The sequence below is a fragment of the Cydia splendana genome, chromosome 9, assembly GCF_910591565.1.
Source record: "Cydia splendana chromosome 9, ilCydSple1.2, whole genome shotgun sequence".
In the NCBI taxonomy this organism is placed as follows: Eukaryota; Metazoa; Arthropoda; class Insecta; order Lepidoptera; family Tortricidae; genus Cydia; species Cydia splendana.
In genome coordinates this window covers 10,001,760-10,018,444 of record NC_085968.1, presented here as the reverse complement: position 1 = coordinate 10,018,444, position 16,685 = coordinate 10,001,760, and the positions used below count along the sequence as shown (strand labels likewise).

General features: G+C 37.7%; 2 protein-coding genes across 2 annotated transcripts in view; both read left to right on the top strand.

Moving 5' to 3' along the window:
• Positions 1–9,491, top strand: part of LOC134793563 (phosphatidate cytidylyltransferase, photoreceptor-specific) — a 53,502-nt gene extending 44,011 nt beyond the window's left edge. Inside the window, exons 7-10 of the mRNA XM_063765174.1 lie at positions 6,541–6,693; positions 8,420–8,548; positions 8,849–8,983; positions 9,347–9,491. Of these exons, the coding sequence (XP_063621244.1) occupies positions 6,541–6,693; positions 8,420–8,548; positions 8,849–8,983; positions 9,347–9,439 (510 nt within the window). The 3' untranslated portion in view covers positions 9,440–9,491. The remainder of the gene's footprint in view (positions 1–6,540; positions 6,694–8,419; positions 8,549–8,848; positions 8,984–9,346) is intronic.
• Positions 1–16,685, top strand: part of LOC134793521 (pre-rRNA-processing protein TSR1 homolog) — a 561,986-nt gene that overhangs the window by 363,796 nt on the left and 181,505 nt on the right. The window lies entirely within an intron of this gene.

Here is a 16,685-nt window from a genome sequence, read left to right as displayed (position 1 = left end):
CCCTCAAAAAACCTGCACGTGAAAATCGATATTGTTATCCTACCTGGTTTACTGCGGATATAATAAAAAACATCAAGTTTAAGCATTTCCACCTAAAAAGGTATAGAGAGAAAGGAGAGCTTTTTAATCTGGAAATGTTTAGATACTATAGGACACATGTAAAGACTCTGATTGATAGTGCGTTCCGACATTATATACGCAGTATTGAGGGAGACATTGCGGACGATCCTAGTAAATTTTGGAAATTTGTTGACAGTAAAAGGAAGGATAGACGGTGTGACACCGAGTTTGTGTACAAAGGGAAGACTGTGACGGGGCAAGAAGCGACGGACTCTTTTGCTGAGTACTTCGCCTCAGTATTTCACGGGGAGGTCCCACTCTTGAATGCTGAGTTAGCGGCGCAAAGTTGTGCTGGCCTTCCAGTTAGTAATGCGCGCGTGGCAGTGGAAAATATAGATGCTGCAGACCTTCGTAAAGCAGCAAAACATTTAAAAGCTCGAGCATCTGCTGGACCTGATGACATACCATCTTTTCTTGTAAAAGACTGTATTTCAGTACTTGAGACTGCACTTTTACACATTTTTAACTTAAGTCTGAAAAGTGGGCAGTATCCAGCCTGTTGGAAAGTCTCGAGGGTGACTCCTGTTCCTAAGAGCGGCACGGGTCGTGATGTGTCCAATTTCAGACCTATAGCTGTTCTGCCAGGTTTCGCCAAGTTATTTGAGTCCATAATAGAAAGTCGCATCAGCCAGCAGATACAATGTTGGTTAAGTGACAGTCAGCACGGATTTCGTCGTGCTCGGTCTACTGTCACTAACCATGTAAACTTTGTAGACCACGTCAGAGACGAGCTAGATGCAGGTCGGCAGGTGGATGCGGCTTATTTTGACTTCAAAAAGGCATTTGACCTGGTAGATAATGACATCCTGCTTCAAAAATGTAGTGCCCTGGGTTTTACGCCGCACCTACTGAACTTTCTATCTAATTACCTTCGTGACAGAAACCAGTACGTTGAGTGGGGTGGATATAGTTCTAGACCTTTTTTCACTCGGTCCGGCGTGAGTCAGGGCAGCACTCTCGGCCCAACATTATTTACGATAATGATAAATGACTTGCCGAGCGTGGTACACACTGCTGGCTGTTTGTTGTTCGCTGATGACTTGAAGTTGTTTCTGGGAGCGGGAGACAAGTCTGATCTGGAGGACCTCCAGAGGGACATAGACGCGGTGACCGAGTGGAGTGAGGACAATAAACTGCATTTTAACACATCTAAATGTAAAGTTATTACGTTCTCTAGAATTCGGTCACCTCACATCAAACAATACCACATTAAAGACGCATTCATGGATCGCGTTGATGAGGTAACTGACCTGGGACTGACCTTGGACTCGAGACTTGACTTTAGGACGCACGTTACCAAGATATGTAAGCAGGCGAATAAGGTCCTGGGGTTTATCATGAGGGTATCGAGCCAGTTTTGTGACACTCGTGTTTTGCTGTTGCTATACAACGCCTATGTTCGCAGTAAACTTGAATTTGGTGCTTGTATCTGGGATCCGCACGAAAGCAAATATACCCTCATGATCGAAAGAATCCAGAGGAAATTTGCTCGATTTCTATATAGGAAAAAGTTAGGATATTATCCTTATATGTATCCATCATTGTTTGTCAGTGGTATGGTCGGGATGGATACATTAGAGTTGCGGCGGAAGTTGTTACTGATGGTGCATTATTATAAGCTACTGTGCAACCAAGTCTGGAATCCATCTACACTGTCAAGAATAGGTCTTTCTGTTCCGCCCCCTCGCCGTTGCCCCGCGGCGGGGGACGGTGGGGCGGTGGTTTCGCGACGGCGCCGGCGCCTGTTCGCATGCCCGGTGAGGCGCACGCGCTGGGCGGCAAACGCTCCCTCTGCAAGAGCTATCGCTCTATTAAATGATATGTCTCTGCGGTTACCTGACGTTGACATTTTTTATCATGCATCTTACCACGTTATTAAAGGCATGTATGAATTTTTGAATTTAATTGATTAATTAATATTATTGACATATTATTTTGATACTTAATTGATAATTGAATTTGTTTCTGTTTTTGTACCGTTGACATGTAATTTTATAGTGTAAGTGTAACATAGCATGTATAATATTAAACATTACTTATAAGCGCCTTGGTTCATCAGACTGTAAGCTTATTCGTGAATAAATAAAACGTTAAAGAAACATGTAGGACACTTTTCGCTAGGATCAATATTAAAAAAAAACCGGGCAAGTGCGAGTCGGACTCGCGCACGAAGGGTTCCGTACCATAATGCAATAAAAAAAAACGAAAAAAAATGCAAAAAGAAAACGGTCACCCATCCAAGTACTGACCACGCCCGACGTTGCTTAACTTTGGTCAAAAATCACGTTTGCGGTATGGGAGCCCCACTTAAATCTTTATTTTATTCTGTTTTTAGTATTTGTTGTTATAGCGGCAACAGAAATACATCATCTGTGAAAATTTCAACTGTCTAGCTATCACGGTTCGTGAGATACAGCCTGGTGACAGACGGACGGACGGACGGACGGACGGACAGCGAAGTCTTAGTAATAGGGTCCCGTTTTACCCTTTGGGTACGGAACCCTAAAAAGACAAAGCAGCGGGTAAGTTGTTATTTATGTATAAGATTTTTTTTGCAATGAGTCATACTTTTCAAATTATTAACGAAAAAATACAAACAAGGAACCTTAGAATTTATTATAATTAACTTTCCTTCTTTATTATCTTTTTAAATATTGATCCCTGCGAAAAGTGTACTAAATCTTTTTTGTACAAAATTTTGTGTAGATTATTAACGTTTTACAACATTTTTTGATATTGGCCACCGTTTACGAGTTATTTACGAAAAACTAAAAAAACGGGCAAGTGCGAGTCGGACTCGCGCACGAAGGGTTCCGTACCATATAAAAAAAAAAAACAAAAAAAAAGCAAAAAAAAACGGTCACCCATCCAAGTACTGACCACTCCCGACGTTGCTTAACTTTGGTCAAAAATCACGTTTATTGTATGGGAGCCCCATTTAAATCTTTATTTTATTCTGTTTTTAGTATTTGTTGTTATAGCGGCAACAGAAATACATCATCTGTGAAAATTTCAACTGTCTAGCTATCAGGGTTCGTGAGATACAGCCTGGTGACAGACGGACGGACGGACGGACGGACGGACAGCGAAGTCTTAGTAATAGGGTCCCGTTTTACCCTTTGGGTACGGAACCCTAAAAAAGGGACCTTAGAAGTGATTATAATTGAATTTCCCGCGTTAATATCTCTTTGAATATTGATCCTAGCAAAAAATTGTACTAAATCTTTCTTGTAGGCAATTTTATGCAGATTACTTATGTAATAGAATATGTTTTGCTATGCGCCACCGTTTAAGAGTTATTTACGAAAAACTAAAAAAAGGGTCCTTTAATATCAAATATCTCACTTCCGGTCAAGAATTCGATCAAGCAACCGGCAAATTCGGATTCAGCGGGGTCTAATTAGGTTAAAAAACCCGGTTGCCAAAAAGTAATACGATTTGCCAGTCGAAATCGATATTATGAAAAATATGACCAGTCTAAAATATTTGAATCCTGTATATCTATGTTTAAAAATTATTCAATTTGATTAATTTTATAGCCTTTTAAAATATGTTTACACAATTTATCAATCGTGACTGAATTCCGGATTGGTTAGATGGGTGTGTGCCTTTGCTGCCCAACTTGTTATAAAATGACAATATGACGGACGAATGTCTGAAATGTCACCGTATTTAAGAATTATTTTGCTTTTCTTCGTAAGCATGTTGAAAAACATTGTGTGTATAACATATTTGCATATTTATACTGTGATTACCCATTTTATGAAACGTCCGCTAAACTAGCATAGGTCCGACGCCGACAGTGGTCACGGGCGTACTGGCGTGAGGAATGGGCGCAAGGTATTGCCGCGTAGGGTGTAATTACGTAAGCAAAATGTTGAATTCATCAAATGATGAATGAAAACATTAACGTTTCGATAAAAGGACAAGCAATAATGAAGATTTACTTAAAAGCTATCGACTGAAGTAAGTTTCATATACATTTTCGTCGTAGTACTTCTAACATAAGGAAATAAAGACAGTGTTAGGCATGATTTCAACTTAAGATTCTATCGAGAAAATTATGAGCCGTCGTGTTTCTGACAAGCAATAACGTAGTTCAAGGACTGAAGTTATACATACTAGAAAATAATGCAAGAAATCCTTGTAAAAGTCTGTAAATATGGTGACAAAAAAGCGCATTTTACTACACACCGCGCCTTAAATTAATAATATATTGCTTTGCCTTATATATTCTTGCAATATTCGACTTCTTATTATTAAACCTAATATATTATTAACATCTAGAACCACAATAGAGAAATTGTAAGAATCTTCCTTATTACCCTTGAAAAGTATTTTCTCTCTTCCTTTTTCTTCGACATGCGGCGTAGGACAATTAAATATCACCCTGGAAAGAAAATTGGTTTGTAAACAAAAAAATAAAATATGGTCGTGACTTCATCGAGGACTATGAAATAAGCTTTTCATATCAATTTGTCAAATAATAAACAATTACACAGTACACATACACACAAATGCCATCCATTATTGGCACAATATTTGCTTATGAAAGCAGAAAAATATAAATGATCGTATTAGATTCATAATTGTTACATATTTGCCGTAACTTATTTTTAAAATGTGTTTTTCAATTAAAAGACACATCAAGATTGTTTACCTATTTCTAATGCTAAAAAAACGAACTATAGATAGGTACGCCATAACCATTATGGTTATTATAATAGTTCACTTCCTCGGTGGTGTTCTTAAAGCTAAAGCGCTTCTCACATCTTAGTGACTTTAGAAACGGGGACAGCTCCGCGTTTGAAACCTAAAAGCTTGCCTAGTGTGTTTCTTTTCCTGACTCTCCACTTCGGGGCCCGTTGGCACGTTCCTGGTAACAATATTTTCCTTTGGGTGCTGGGGATATCAATCGTGTCTAGGATAATGCTGGACTTATTCTGAAAAAAAAAAACACAATTTACAACAGGAATATGAGAACTAAAACCAATAATAGCAATTCCATTAATTATAGTTATTTACAAAAATATTTTATTTAAAGGTTTATTAAACAGAAATTAAAAAACAATATATATTTTAAGGAATATTATCAAAATTTAGTATATAAGGCTCTATTACTTACATTTTTTTCATATTTTTTCTCGTAATTAAATGTTGACAAAATTTGAAAGTTCCTTGACTTTGACAGGAAAAACTTAACCATCGACAATAAACTAGATTTTTTACCACCAAAGAACGAATGAAATAGCGCAACCCTGTTTCCGATTCAGTGTTGTCACATGTAAATAGCATTTATGTTTAAACTTTGATTCTATCGGGGAACACTGATGAGTCGCGCCGCGACTTTGAGTTCTCTACGCGGCTGTTGCAGTCGCGGGTACAAGTTGTGCTACGGAAATCGACAGATTTGACAGCCGCGGGAATGTCGACTCGAGTCGCGGTCTAAGTCGCGGATGCAAGATGTGCTAGAGGTGCTGTAAGTTTCAGTGTAACTCTCTGTACAATTTGTACCTACCAATAGGTATATAGATTATGAAACTAGTATAAGTAACGAAACTGGGTCCTGTAACACAGGGTTTCCTAGATCAGGACACAGGGACGTGATTTACTGTATGTTTAATTCTATACAATAAACTTTTTTCATTTTTTTTTTCATTTTCAAAGCCTCGGACAGACAGACATGGCGAAACTATAAGGGTTTCTAGGTGACTACTACGTAACCCTAAAAATGTTGAAGTTTCAGCGGGATAGATAGATAAAAATACAAAGTATTGGTAAAACTGTAATGCATGTAGGTATGTACCTACTCGTAATGCAAGCGACGAAACGCTATTAACGTTTGTGATTATGATTACGCTATTTATAGGTATGAATTTTAATGACCGGAACAGCCTGTACATTTCGTGTCATATGTACGTTTTAACGACCCGATTCGGACTTTAAGATACGTCAATTAATAGATCTAGAAACGATATGGATTAGATATTTCAGTGTCAAATGTGACGTTTCTTCAAACAAAGTATGCCTCTAAATAATATACACAATAGGTAATGCTAAAAATTTTAGCTCCGAACGCACGATCAAGGCTTCCTAAAAAAATGTATTTGTTTTATATGTCAGATAGTTTCAACCGTTTCGGATCTATGATCCCATAGTACAGTCGACGTCAAAGATATGTTTACACTTTTGCACCTTACTCCTTTGTAATAAGGCGAAAAATGTAAACGTATCTTTGACGTCGACTGTACCATCGCCGACACTGTTAACTGTCTGTATAAACTTATGTCCATATCACAAACATCGCTGACACGTCGCTCTACATTACATTTCTCTTTATTTTTCAATCGATTAGGCTACAATTTCTTACTAGCTTTCAATTTGAAGACTAATCGAGTAATCAACAACGTTGTGTTCCAGCTATCGTACATGATGTCCCAATACCCGTACCTGGTGTGCCCGATCGAGTACTCGGACTCGCTGGGCCGCATGACGATGGACTGCGAGCCCTCGCCGCTGTTCCGCCTTCAGGAGTACACGCCGCCGCAGTTCGCGCAGCCTCTGATGAAGATCGTGAGTACATTTTTCCCGGGTGAATCAACTTTTTCTTGTCACTCGTTGCTATGGTTATGTTCTCCTGGGTTACTCTTAAAATCTGGGCTTTAACCCTTCGTATGTCTTTGTCAAAAATTTGCTACTGAATTACTTGAAACTGTAAATTACAGTCCAAATTGTATGGTGCGTATACGGGACAAGGCGTCCGCTAGCTGGCGCGGTTGCAGGGAGAGGGTGAGCGGGTTAACGAAAAATTGTATGAGCGTCGCTAACTGGCGCGGACGCGAGCGACGGATTTTACCTACGATAGCATCCGCGTGCGTGCGGGGGTCCTTTTATCTGCAGCTAACTGTACATTGTACAAGAGTTCTTCTAACAATATATCATAACATTGTCTCTTGGATAACTGGTCAGAATAACAACAAAAAATAGTTGATGTTGATTCATCCTCCTACGAAAATATTATTTGGACCACGTGACTTTTTTTAGCATCTGTTATCCCAATGCAATTGTTACTTTTCGACTGGAGTTTGTCGATAAACGATTGTAATCTTAACTTAACCCCAGGCGGTCTAGCACAAGTTGAGATCTCGCGCGCGAGTCCATACTTGCAGTCGCGCTTGATGTATGGAGTCGCGCGCGAGAACGCAACTCATGTTAGACCGTCTGGTGTATGTTGAGTATAGCCATATTAATTGTTATATGGACTAGTTGGTTATCTTCTCATTCTTATTTATTCATTCAGTTGGAGCATTCCATGATGTGGGATATGCGGGACATGCGCATGTTTTTTCTTCTATTTGCATTATATCTGGTCATTAATCAATGATACATATATTTTTCTCACATTGACTTAACAAAAAACAAAACCCGTCATAGGTACGCACGAAGCGTAGGCAATTAATTTAAAAACAATTAGATGCTCTGTTTAATTGCTGCTGTACTCGTTTTGTATTTTCTGCAGTAATTGATTCTAATTAGATTAAAATATTGCAAACTTTATGTCTTAGGGCCACCCCACACTAGCGTCTTTTGAGCGTTGGCGTCTAGTCAGCGCTATGGAAAATGGCGCCGCTTCGCAGTTGCGCCAATGTTACGTCGAGCAGCAGCCATAGAGTTGTCTAGCTGCCAATGCTCGGGAGACGCTAGTGTGGGTGGCCCTTAACTGAATGTTTTTCATAAAATTTTCTCAATCATCTTCCTCGCGTTGTCTCGGCATTTTGCCACGGCTTATGGGATCCTGGATCCGCCTGGCAACTAATCCCAGGAATTGGCGTAAGCACTAGTTTTTACGAAAGCGACTGCCATCTGACCTTCCAAACCAGAGGGTAAATTAGGCCTTATTGGGATTAGCCCGGAAAAGCGACTGGTAAATATCAAATGATATTTCGTACATAAGTTTCGAAAAGCTCATTGGTACGAGCCGGGGTTTGAACCAGCGACCTCGGATTGCAAGTCGCACGCTCTTACCGCTAGGCCAAGAGGGCTTTTGTCATAACAAAAAATCTATGACATATCAGTATGGACAATAAACATAGTGCGGCGACAGACCTCGAAGGAGATGGCGGCACGATCTTGACGTCTTTGGCGGCACGATCTTGACGTCTTTCGGAAAGAGTGGTCTAATATTGCCATAGAACGAGACATGTGGAAGAAAGAGAAGGAGGCCTTTGCCCAGCAGTGGGACACAACAGGCTAACAAATAAAATAAATAAATATATTAATAATGCGGTTTGTTTCACAGTTCGGCATGGAGAAACTCACCATGTACCCGTTCATGATCCACTCCCTCGCGCTGAGCATATTCAGCTCCGTCATCGGGCCGTTTGGAGGATTCTTCGCATCTGGCTTTAAGCGGGCTTTCAAGATTAAGGTTTGATTTGATATTTATTTTTTCCACTCATTGCATAACGTACACCGTACACTACGTTACCTAAGATAAAATTATTTCATTATCTATGAAAAAGGACCTTATTATCGATGGCGCGTAATATATATTCCTAATGTTTGTAGGATCCAATTTTAATAATTGTGGCAGGTAGTTAGTTTAGATAAATAGTTTTTGAGTTCAAAGTTTTGGTTTATGTTACGACACGCCTAAGAGAGCAATTAAGTAATAATAGTAGTATATACTAAAGAAATCTGTTTTCATACTGACGTTGAAACATTGCAGGACTTTGGCGACGTGATCCCCGGGCACGGCGGCATCATGGACCGCTTCGACTGCCAGTTCCTCATGGCCACGTTCGTCAACGTCTACATCACCAGCTTCATCCGCACCGCCACGCCACAGAAACTGCTGCAACAGGTACCTGACAAATATTACCACACCAAAGCTTCGAGTTTTAGCCATTAGAGGGCCTTCAGTATCGTCATGGGCGCACCGCAGGTTCGTTGTCGCGCGCATCCGAGCTGCATCGCCAATCGCCATTGTTAGAACCTCGGTACTACTTACAGGGCTAGCGTGTCTTATTTGAAATGTTTGTGTTGGTGTGTAAAAGTCTGTGACAACCCTACTGTGTTCTTGTACGGTGTCGGCATTCACGCAATCATCACAGACGTCCACTGTTACTTTTTAAACTGTGGTACGGGTGACAAAATTTGCCAAGCCATTCTTGGGGCCGAGTAACCCAAGACAAAAATTAAATTAATATTTCACACTATTTTTCAGGTATACAACTTAAAACCGGAGCAACAGCTGCAACTGTTCTACGCGCTGAAGGAGTCGCTGGAGAACAGGAACATCCTCAACATGGTGCCGTAAGGTGCTCACAAGGTACTGGACAGTCACGTCTAAAAATATCGATACACTAACTTAACCCTTCGTACAGTCATCAGCAGAAGTTGCTAAGCGGGCGAGGTGTTCATAATTACCTCGACGCGCTCTTATTCTCTTTAACAATAAAGTCGCGTCAAGATTATTTTGAACACCTCGCCTGCTTAGCAACTATTGCTGCTGACTGTATGCCTTTGTCAAGCTACTGAATTAATAACCTTGAAACTGTAAATTACAGTCCAAATTGTGTGGTGCGGGAAAAGGTATACGAAAGGTTAATATATATATAATAAATAATGTATGGGCAATAAGGTCGTGTACACATATTTTTGGCACTTTGCCCGTGTCGATATTTTTAGACGTGACTGTATACCAGTTAGAAATATTTGCTTACGAAGACAGCGCAGTTGCACTGAGTTGAAGACCTCCGCGGTTTTGTAAGGCATTCTAAAGGAGATTTTTTTTGTTTTGTTTGAAGACGAAGTCGTACTTTGAACTTTTTTTCCCAGTAGCCTTCCAGCATTCTTTTGTGCCAACATTTTAAAGCCAATGCATCTATTAGCTTTGTTAGCCAAAACAACGAGATGGTTTTTCAACCAGTGCAACTTAGAAGGGAACATATCCGGCTATGTACCTCGAGAGGAAAGCATACATTTTGTTCTAGTCTCATAATTGTAAAATCATTTGCCTTGAACAAATACATTGCGTAAAATTGTTGACCAAAATTGTTTTGACAGAGACTTTGCAAGGCAAGCGATACATACAATTAGTTAAATAAAAGTGTATAATATTGGCTCTCCTAAAGTATGATAAATCGATAAAAATGATAAAAAAATATTAGAATTAATTCTAGATGTAATAGAGAATATTATTCTTAAGCCTTGACACATTACCTATCCTATTTATCTTGTGTTATCAAATTTAAGGCGGTGATACGTGGCCCCACTTTAAAAATAAACATTGGAAGGCAATATCGCCTTAAGAGTTAAACATGTTAAAATGTAACAACAAATGTTTGGCTCGTTTAACACTGCAGTATTATTACGGTAAATCCTATTACTTCACTCATGCAATACCTCGATCCTTATGATTAACGTCACAAAGACACTAGTATGATAAATCCGCATGTTGGTAATTGTAACACTGGCCAATCTAGCCTTATTGATGTCAATGAACGTAACAATATGGTCATATGTTTTGATATATCAACTGCGAGTTATTGGCCAAGGTACGAAGCTAATTCCACAGTCTTTGGTCTTTGCTTGATTCCAATCGGTTGTTTTATATCTGCTACAGATGTAATGCATAATTGTGTCGCTTAATTTCAAACTCAGGTAAATCCATTCGACCCTCTCAGCAAATATCTACTCATAATACCTTTTCATAATACCAAAATCGCATAATCTGCTACATGGATTGAGTTTGAAATTAAGCGACTCAATTGTTTTTCATCGTATCTTCTCGAAGACGTTCGTATTTGTCATGCTACTTCAGACAACTTTTTGTACCGAGACTGACTGAAATTGTAGCAAGCAAGACACGTTCGTTCGTTTCCGTGAAAATACGATGGAAAATAATAATTATGCACTACATCTGTACATACACTAAGGTGCAGAAAAGCGAAATGTGAAAATTATAATATTAGTTATTTTAGTATGTTGGCGCAGTGGATAAGAATATAATTGTAATTCGTAATGGTACACTATACAGAAAATACTCCTGACTCCAAATAATTCACTTACAGCAATATTCATATCCAGCATCGAAATATAGTAGGGTTAAAAAATTACTCTATAGTCTATGTGTTATCTCGAAATATAATTTTAAGGTATACTAAAAAATAATAAATAAATTATTATAAATATGTCTACTATAGTTATTATTTACATGTTTCTGATCTTGAAATTGTTAGCTTTGATACTTTATTCAAGATAATAATATAATACTATCTTAATTTTGTATAATTACTAATTACATTATTCTGTATATGTTATTTTACGATGGATAGTGACTGTTGGAGAAGGGTATTTTTACCAATCAAAATTTGTCAGCAGGTTTTGATCATATTGTTATATTATTATTTGATTAGTTCCTTATATTTTTGGTAATTGGATAAGACATAAGCTTTGCATTTCTTTCTTCGCTGACTGATATTTGATATGACTGCATATGTGCTAAAGTTTTTGAACATTTACCTGTGGTTAGCATACTGAGTTTAACTTTATAGGTTCCGTCCCTCATAAAAAAGATTTTCTAAGATGATATGTCTGTGGTTGCTTGCGTCTTATTACCTTAACTCTTTACATCCATTTTACAATGACTGGTTTGATTAAACTTAACCTCTTGGGGTTCAATGTCCTAATACTAGTAAAAATTACCTCCAATAAAATTTGAATCGTTATTAAATGGAACAGAGTTGCTTTTGTTTTGTTTTGTTTGATTTTAAAGCAAAGCAAAATCAAAACTCTATTTTCTAGTACTATTAATCCAAATTTGCCTGGCAGTTTGTCTTGTTTGGCCGCTAGAGGTTAAGATATATTTTCTAAAAATGACCGAAAAGAAATCATCATCATTCCTATGTTAATATTTAGTATGCTAACAGACTTTGTACTTTCATTGACAAAATTTACAAAACAAAAATTCTGAATTATATTTATTAATATTGATGGGTATATTGGAGTTAGGTTATTGGTGGAGATGGTTTAGGTATAATAATAATTGCATATTGTTAGTAAATTACTTTCGTTTTTCTTAGGACTTTTTCGCGTTATGAATAAGTTACACTCATGTTTCTCAAATAGATTGTTAGGTCTTAAGATATATTTACTTAAAAAGCTATCCTATTATAATGTTGTAAAACAAAATGACTATGTCTCAAAACAGTACTGATGTAAAAATATGTATGGACCTTTATTGGTTATACGATTTTTAGCAATTATAATTTCATTACCTTAGACCTTAGAAGATGGTGAAATTATTGTTTCCTATATAAATAATACAAGTTAACATTGAAATTTTTTTTGTAAGTTGTAATGGTGTTATAAATACACCAAGGGTCTCCATAAAGGGTTGAATAGTAAATTAATCGTTATGCGAGGATTATTCCGCAGAAACTGTGGCAATGTCGCCAATTCACCATATGAGTTAGCCAGTAGCGTACAGTAAAATGAAGATACAACGTCAATTTTTACAGCTATCATATCAATACATTTTATTCTACCTATGAAATAACGTATGTTATTAAATGTATTAAAATACTGTTAAAAGATTGACTTTTATCATCCTTTTACTATTTTCAAAACATTTATTATTATTTAGGCTAAAAAGTCTTTGGTTGCGTATAATATAAATACCGGCATACGTTTTAAATACGAAGTCGCTGGAGACTGTACCTTTAGGTAGCAAATCTGGCTTGCTTTAGTAAATTAGATATATGTACTTGTTTCTCGCCGACAGGTAGACTGTTAAGTTTGGTGATGTTTTTGTGATTCTACGTTATGTTGAGTTTTGCTTATTTTCGCTAGCTGTTTAGATGTGTGTAGTCGTTGTGTATGCTAACCTTTGGAAAACTAGAATATGAGGATATGTACACTCATATCTACATAAATGCATAATATTTATAAACGTTTTCCAAAAATTTATAATGTATTTATTTGGCTTTAGCTTCACTAATTTTGTGCAAGTTAAATTAGTTAAGTAATATTACTAATATTAGTGTGGAATTTACCTATTAATATATCCATTTTTAAGAAAAGAATTTTAGAATATGTTTCCTCGTCTGAACGAGAAATTATTCTGTGACATGGCTGAAACACAATAGGTACTTAGGTGTGTTGCAATTTTAATTTTTATTGGTTGATGTATTCCAGAATTAACATTGCAATGTTTTTTTTTATTGATACATAAAGCGACTTTTTACTTTCGTAACAAAAAAGGAACAGACTTGATTTTCACATTAAGGTACCTTAGATGTATTTATTGTAATTTAGATAGTAGGTATATATATTGCTACTGTACCTACCTAGTAGAATTTTCAAATTTTTTTTCTCAGAATATAAAATAGATTTTACTCATACTCACCTGTGTATATATGTATTTTACTCACCTATTTTTTATTGTATACCAGGTATTCTAGCGTATTCAGAATCAAAAATGTGGAAATGTGGTAGTTGTGCTATCATAGCATACTTAGTTGTTAAATCTGTATGTTGGATTGATGATGATGTATTTGTTAAGTAATTGGGTGTCTCCATACGGGTTCAGAGTATTTATAGTATTTGTGGAACTATCTCGTTATATAAATGGTAAATTTTATTTGTCAGGATACATTAAGTACCTTTCACTTAATATTTTGATACACGTTATGCCTTAATTTTCGTGCGTATAAAAATTGTCCGCTCCCTACCAAATATTTAAAATAAATATATAGCTATTAACAAACCAGTAACAGTGTGCGTTTATCAATGACTAAAGCGAGGTGTAGACTAGCAAAAACTTGCATGCAATTTGCGTTACGTTGCCGACTAATAGGTAAATTGCATTAAAAAGTCGGATACCGCAATGTAATGAAAATTGTATGCACGTTCTTGCTAGTCTAACTTTGCTTTGCAACTTCAAGTTCAATGCTAAGGGCCGGTACAGACGGACTGCAACCCGACTGCAATTTGCAGCTGGCGTGCAGTTCGCATACAAATTGCAGTCGGGTTGCAGTCAGTCTGTATCGGCCCGAAAATGTTGCTCGAACGCTGCGTTCAGGGCACTATAAAGTCCGATGATTGACCAAGGATTGGAATCCTTTTGTAGTTGCGTTTTATTTTATATATTTCGCAAAAATGTTGCCACTGTCCACTGGATGTTTAAAAAAGCGGTCGAACTCAATTTACACAAAACACGACCTCAGGCTTTGCTAATTCGAATTACCTATTAAGTTAAATCTTAAACGAATTAATTGGAATTATAATAATAAGTAAATTATATTAAATGTTATAAGGTCACTTGTAAGTCTATTGTAAACTTATTATACTGATGTAATTGGTGTCTGTCTGTGTAGTTTAGACATTAAATTATTTATTGTTTGTCTTTATTGTATTGCGGTGAAGCAAATAAATGGATTCCTTAAATACGCTTTTGTTTTACATAACCCCTTCGATGTGGTAGGTACCTACTCGTACGATAAAGTTGGAAATTGCGAGTCACTGTTTGAACATTCTATTGGCAAAGAGCTGAATGAGTTCGTATACCCCAATCACAATGAATGAAATGCCAATATCAGTAGATTCAATAATTGTGAAAAAACACACAAAGGAACTAGACTTTAGCACAATAATGGCCGAAAGGTCAATTCGTTTTGGAAAACAAAGACATCCTCGGTCATGCGACGAATCGGAAGGTTTAGGTACCTACCTACGTGTCGTTGAATGCTCACCAGAGTGCGTGGCTAATTTCATTAGAATAAGTTACCTATTAGAAGGTCATGTCTCCTAAAATTTTATGCCATTTGATTTTAATAACGGTGGTCTGCACAAGTGCACAAGCGTACCTACGAGTATTATTACCATATAGGAGAATATTAAAATTTTAAACCTACTTTCCTGGTTAGGGTAAGAACAAGCCAGAACGCTCACAGTTCGAAATAATCCTTAGTAGAAATCGCCTAACTGTAAAATAAGACTAAGCAGGTAGGTACACTATCTACCCGAGCTATGTCTCCCTCATTCCTATTTGTGGTCGACTTGTGCCTTGTGCCGCTATCTGGCACAGCTCTGGCTCTGTAATCCCTAATTTTTTTGTCCAATGGATTTATTATTTAGTATCTGGGAGATAAAAACAGAAATGTATCTGAACGAGCGTGAGTGGATACGGATACTTCTGAATAGCACCATGCCGATGAGCTGAAAACGTCGTCGATAAATTACTGGTATTGATTCTAGCCGCAGTAGCAGGTGGATAGGTACTCCAGAATCTCCTGTGGTAGTTCTGGCTTGAGCGCATCGTAATTTCGTTATTCAAGTTGAATAATACTTATAGGAACGTAGGTACTAAATTACACCAGACCTGCTAGCATGAGTTGAGTTCTCGCGCGCGACGTACTCCATACATCAAGCGCGACTTCAAGTATGGACTCGCGCGCGAGAACGTAACTTATGCTACACCGCCAGATGCCAATCAAACGCAGCCTCATAATTAAAGAACCTACCTTACAATTGATATGTAATCGGAAGAGGTCGGAAGCGAGTTCCGTCAGTTTTTGCACGCGCGCGAGCTAGGAGTGTGCGCGGGCGTTCCCACGCACCTTGCGCAATGACAGATCTCGATTCAAATCGCTGCGCGTGCCCGTTGTTCGTGGAGACAACACCTTCATAAACTTCGAAAACCGAATTTCGTGTATCTCAAAAGTGATTGATATGGAGATCAATAATCCTCAAATTTTCATTTTCGTGGTAGGTTGTAACTTTGTAACCTTCGTTGGGTCGCTTCTGGGTAAGATTAGCTCAGGATCGGGACAGGTGGCGTAAGCAAAGAAAGGTCTATGGTCAGCAAGTCAGCACTGGACGATAAAACTTTGAAATGATGGTGATAAGGTTGGGTTTTATTCGGAATGATTACTTTATTACAAAACTTTTTTAGACAAAGAAAGGAGAGTGGGGCACGGCACATTTCGGCACGAGAGAATACCCGCTTTAACGGAAAGGAAACAACTAACCAGTATTGTTTTCGCACCTCACGCATCGCTGTTGGCCAGAATCCATAAGTATTCATTACATTGGTTTCAAATACAAACTTACTCTACGACAAGATTATTCGCCCTATATGGCTCCTTAATAGGTAAATTAGATGGTATACTATAATAACATACAAAATCATCATTTGTTTCAGACTTGTGACTTCTAAATGCCGCAACCAAATTACTTAAATGCAATTTTAAGAACAACATTTATCCTCTGAATATGGCACGTTAGGTACCCAAGCATTGGATGGGTGCTATAGTTATTTGTTTTACAAGGGGGCAAAGTTGTTGTTTAACCGCTCGTGCTAATATTGATACACGAGCAAGCGAAAGATTCCAAAATTGAACCACGAGCGTAGCGAGTGGTTCGAAAATGGAATCTTGAGCGTTGCGAGTGTTTCAAAGCACGAGGGTTAAACAAAATTTGCCCCCGAGTGAAACACAACATTTTTCACCACACCAATCCGAAGCAAATATTAAATGTAAAATATCAAACAAAATCAAACC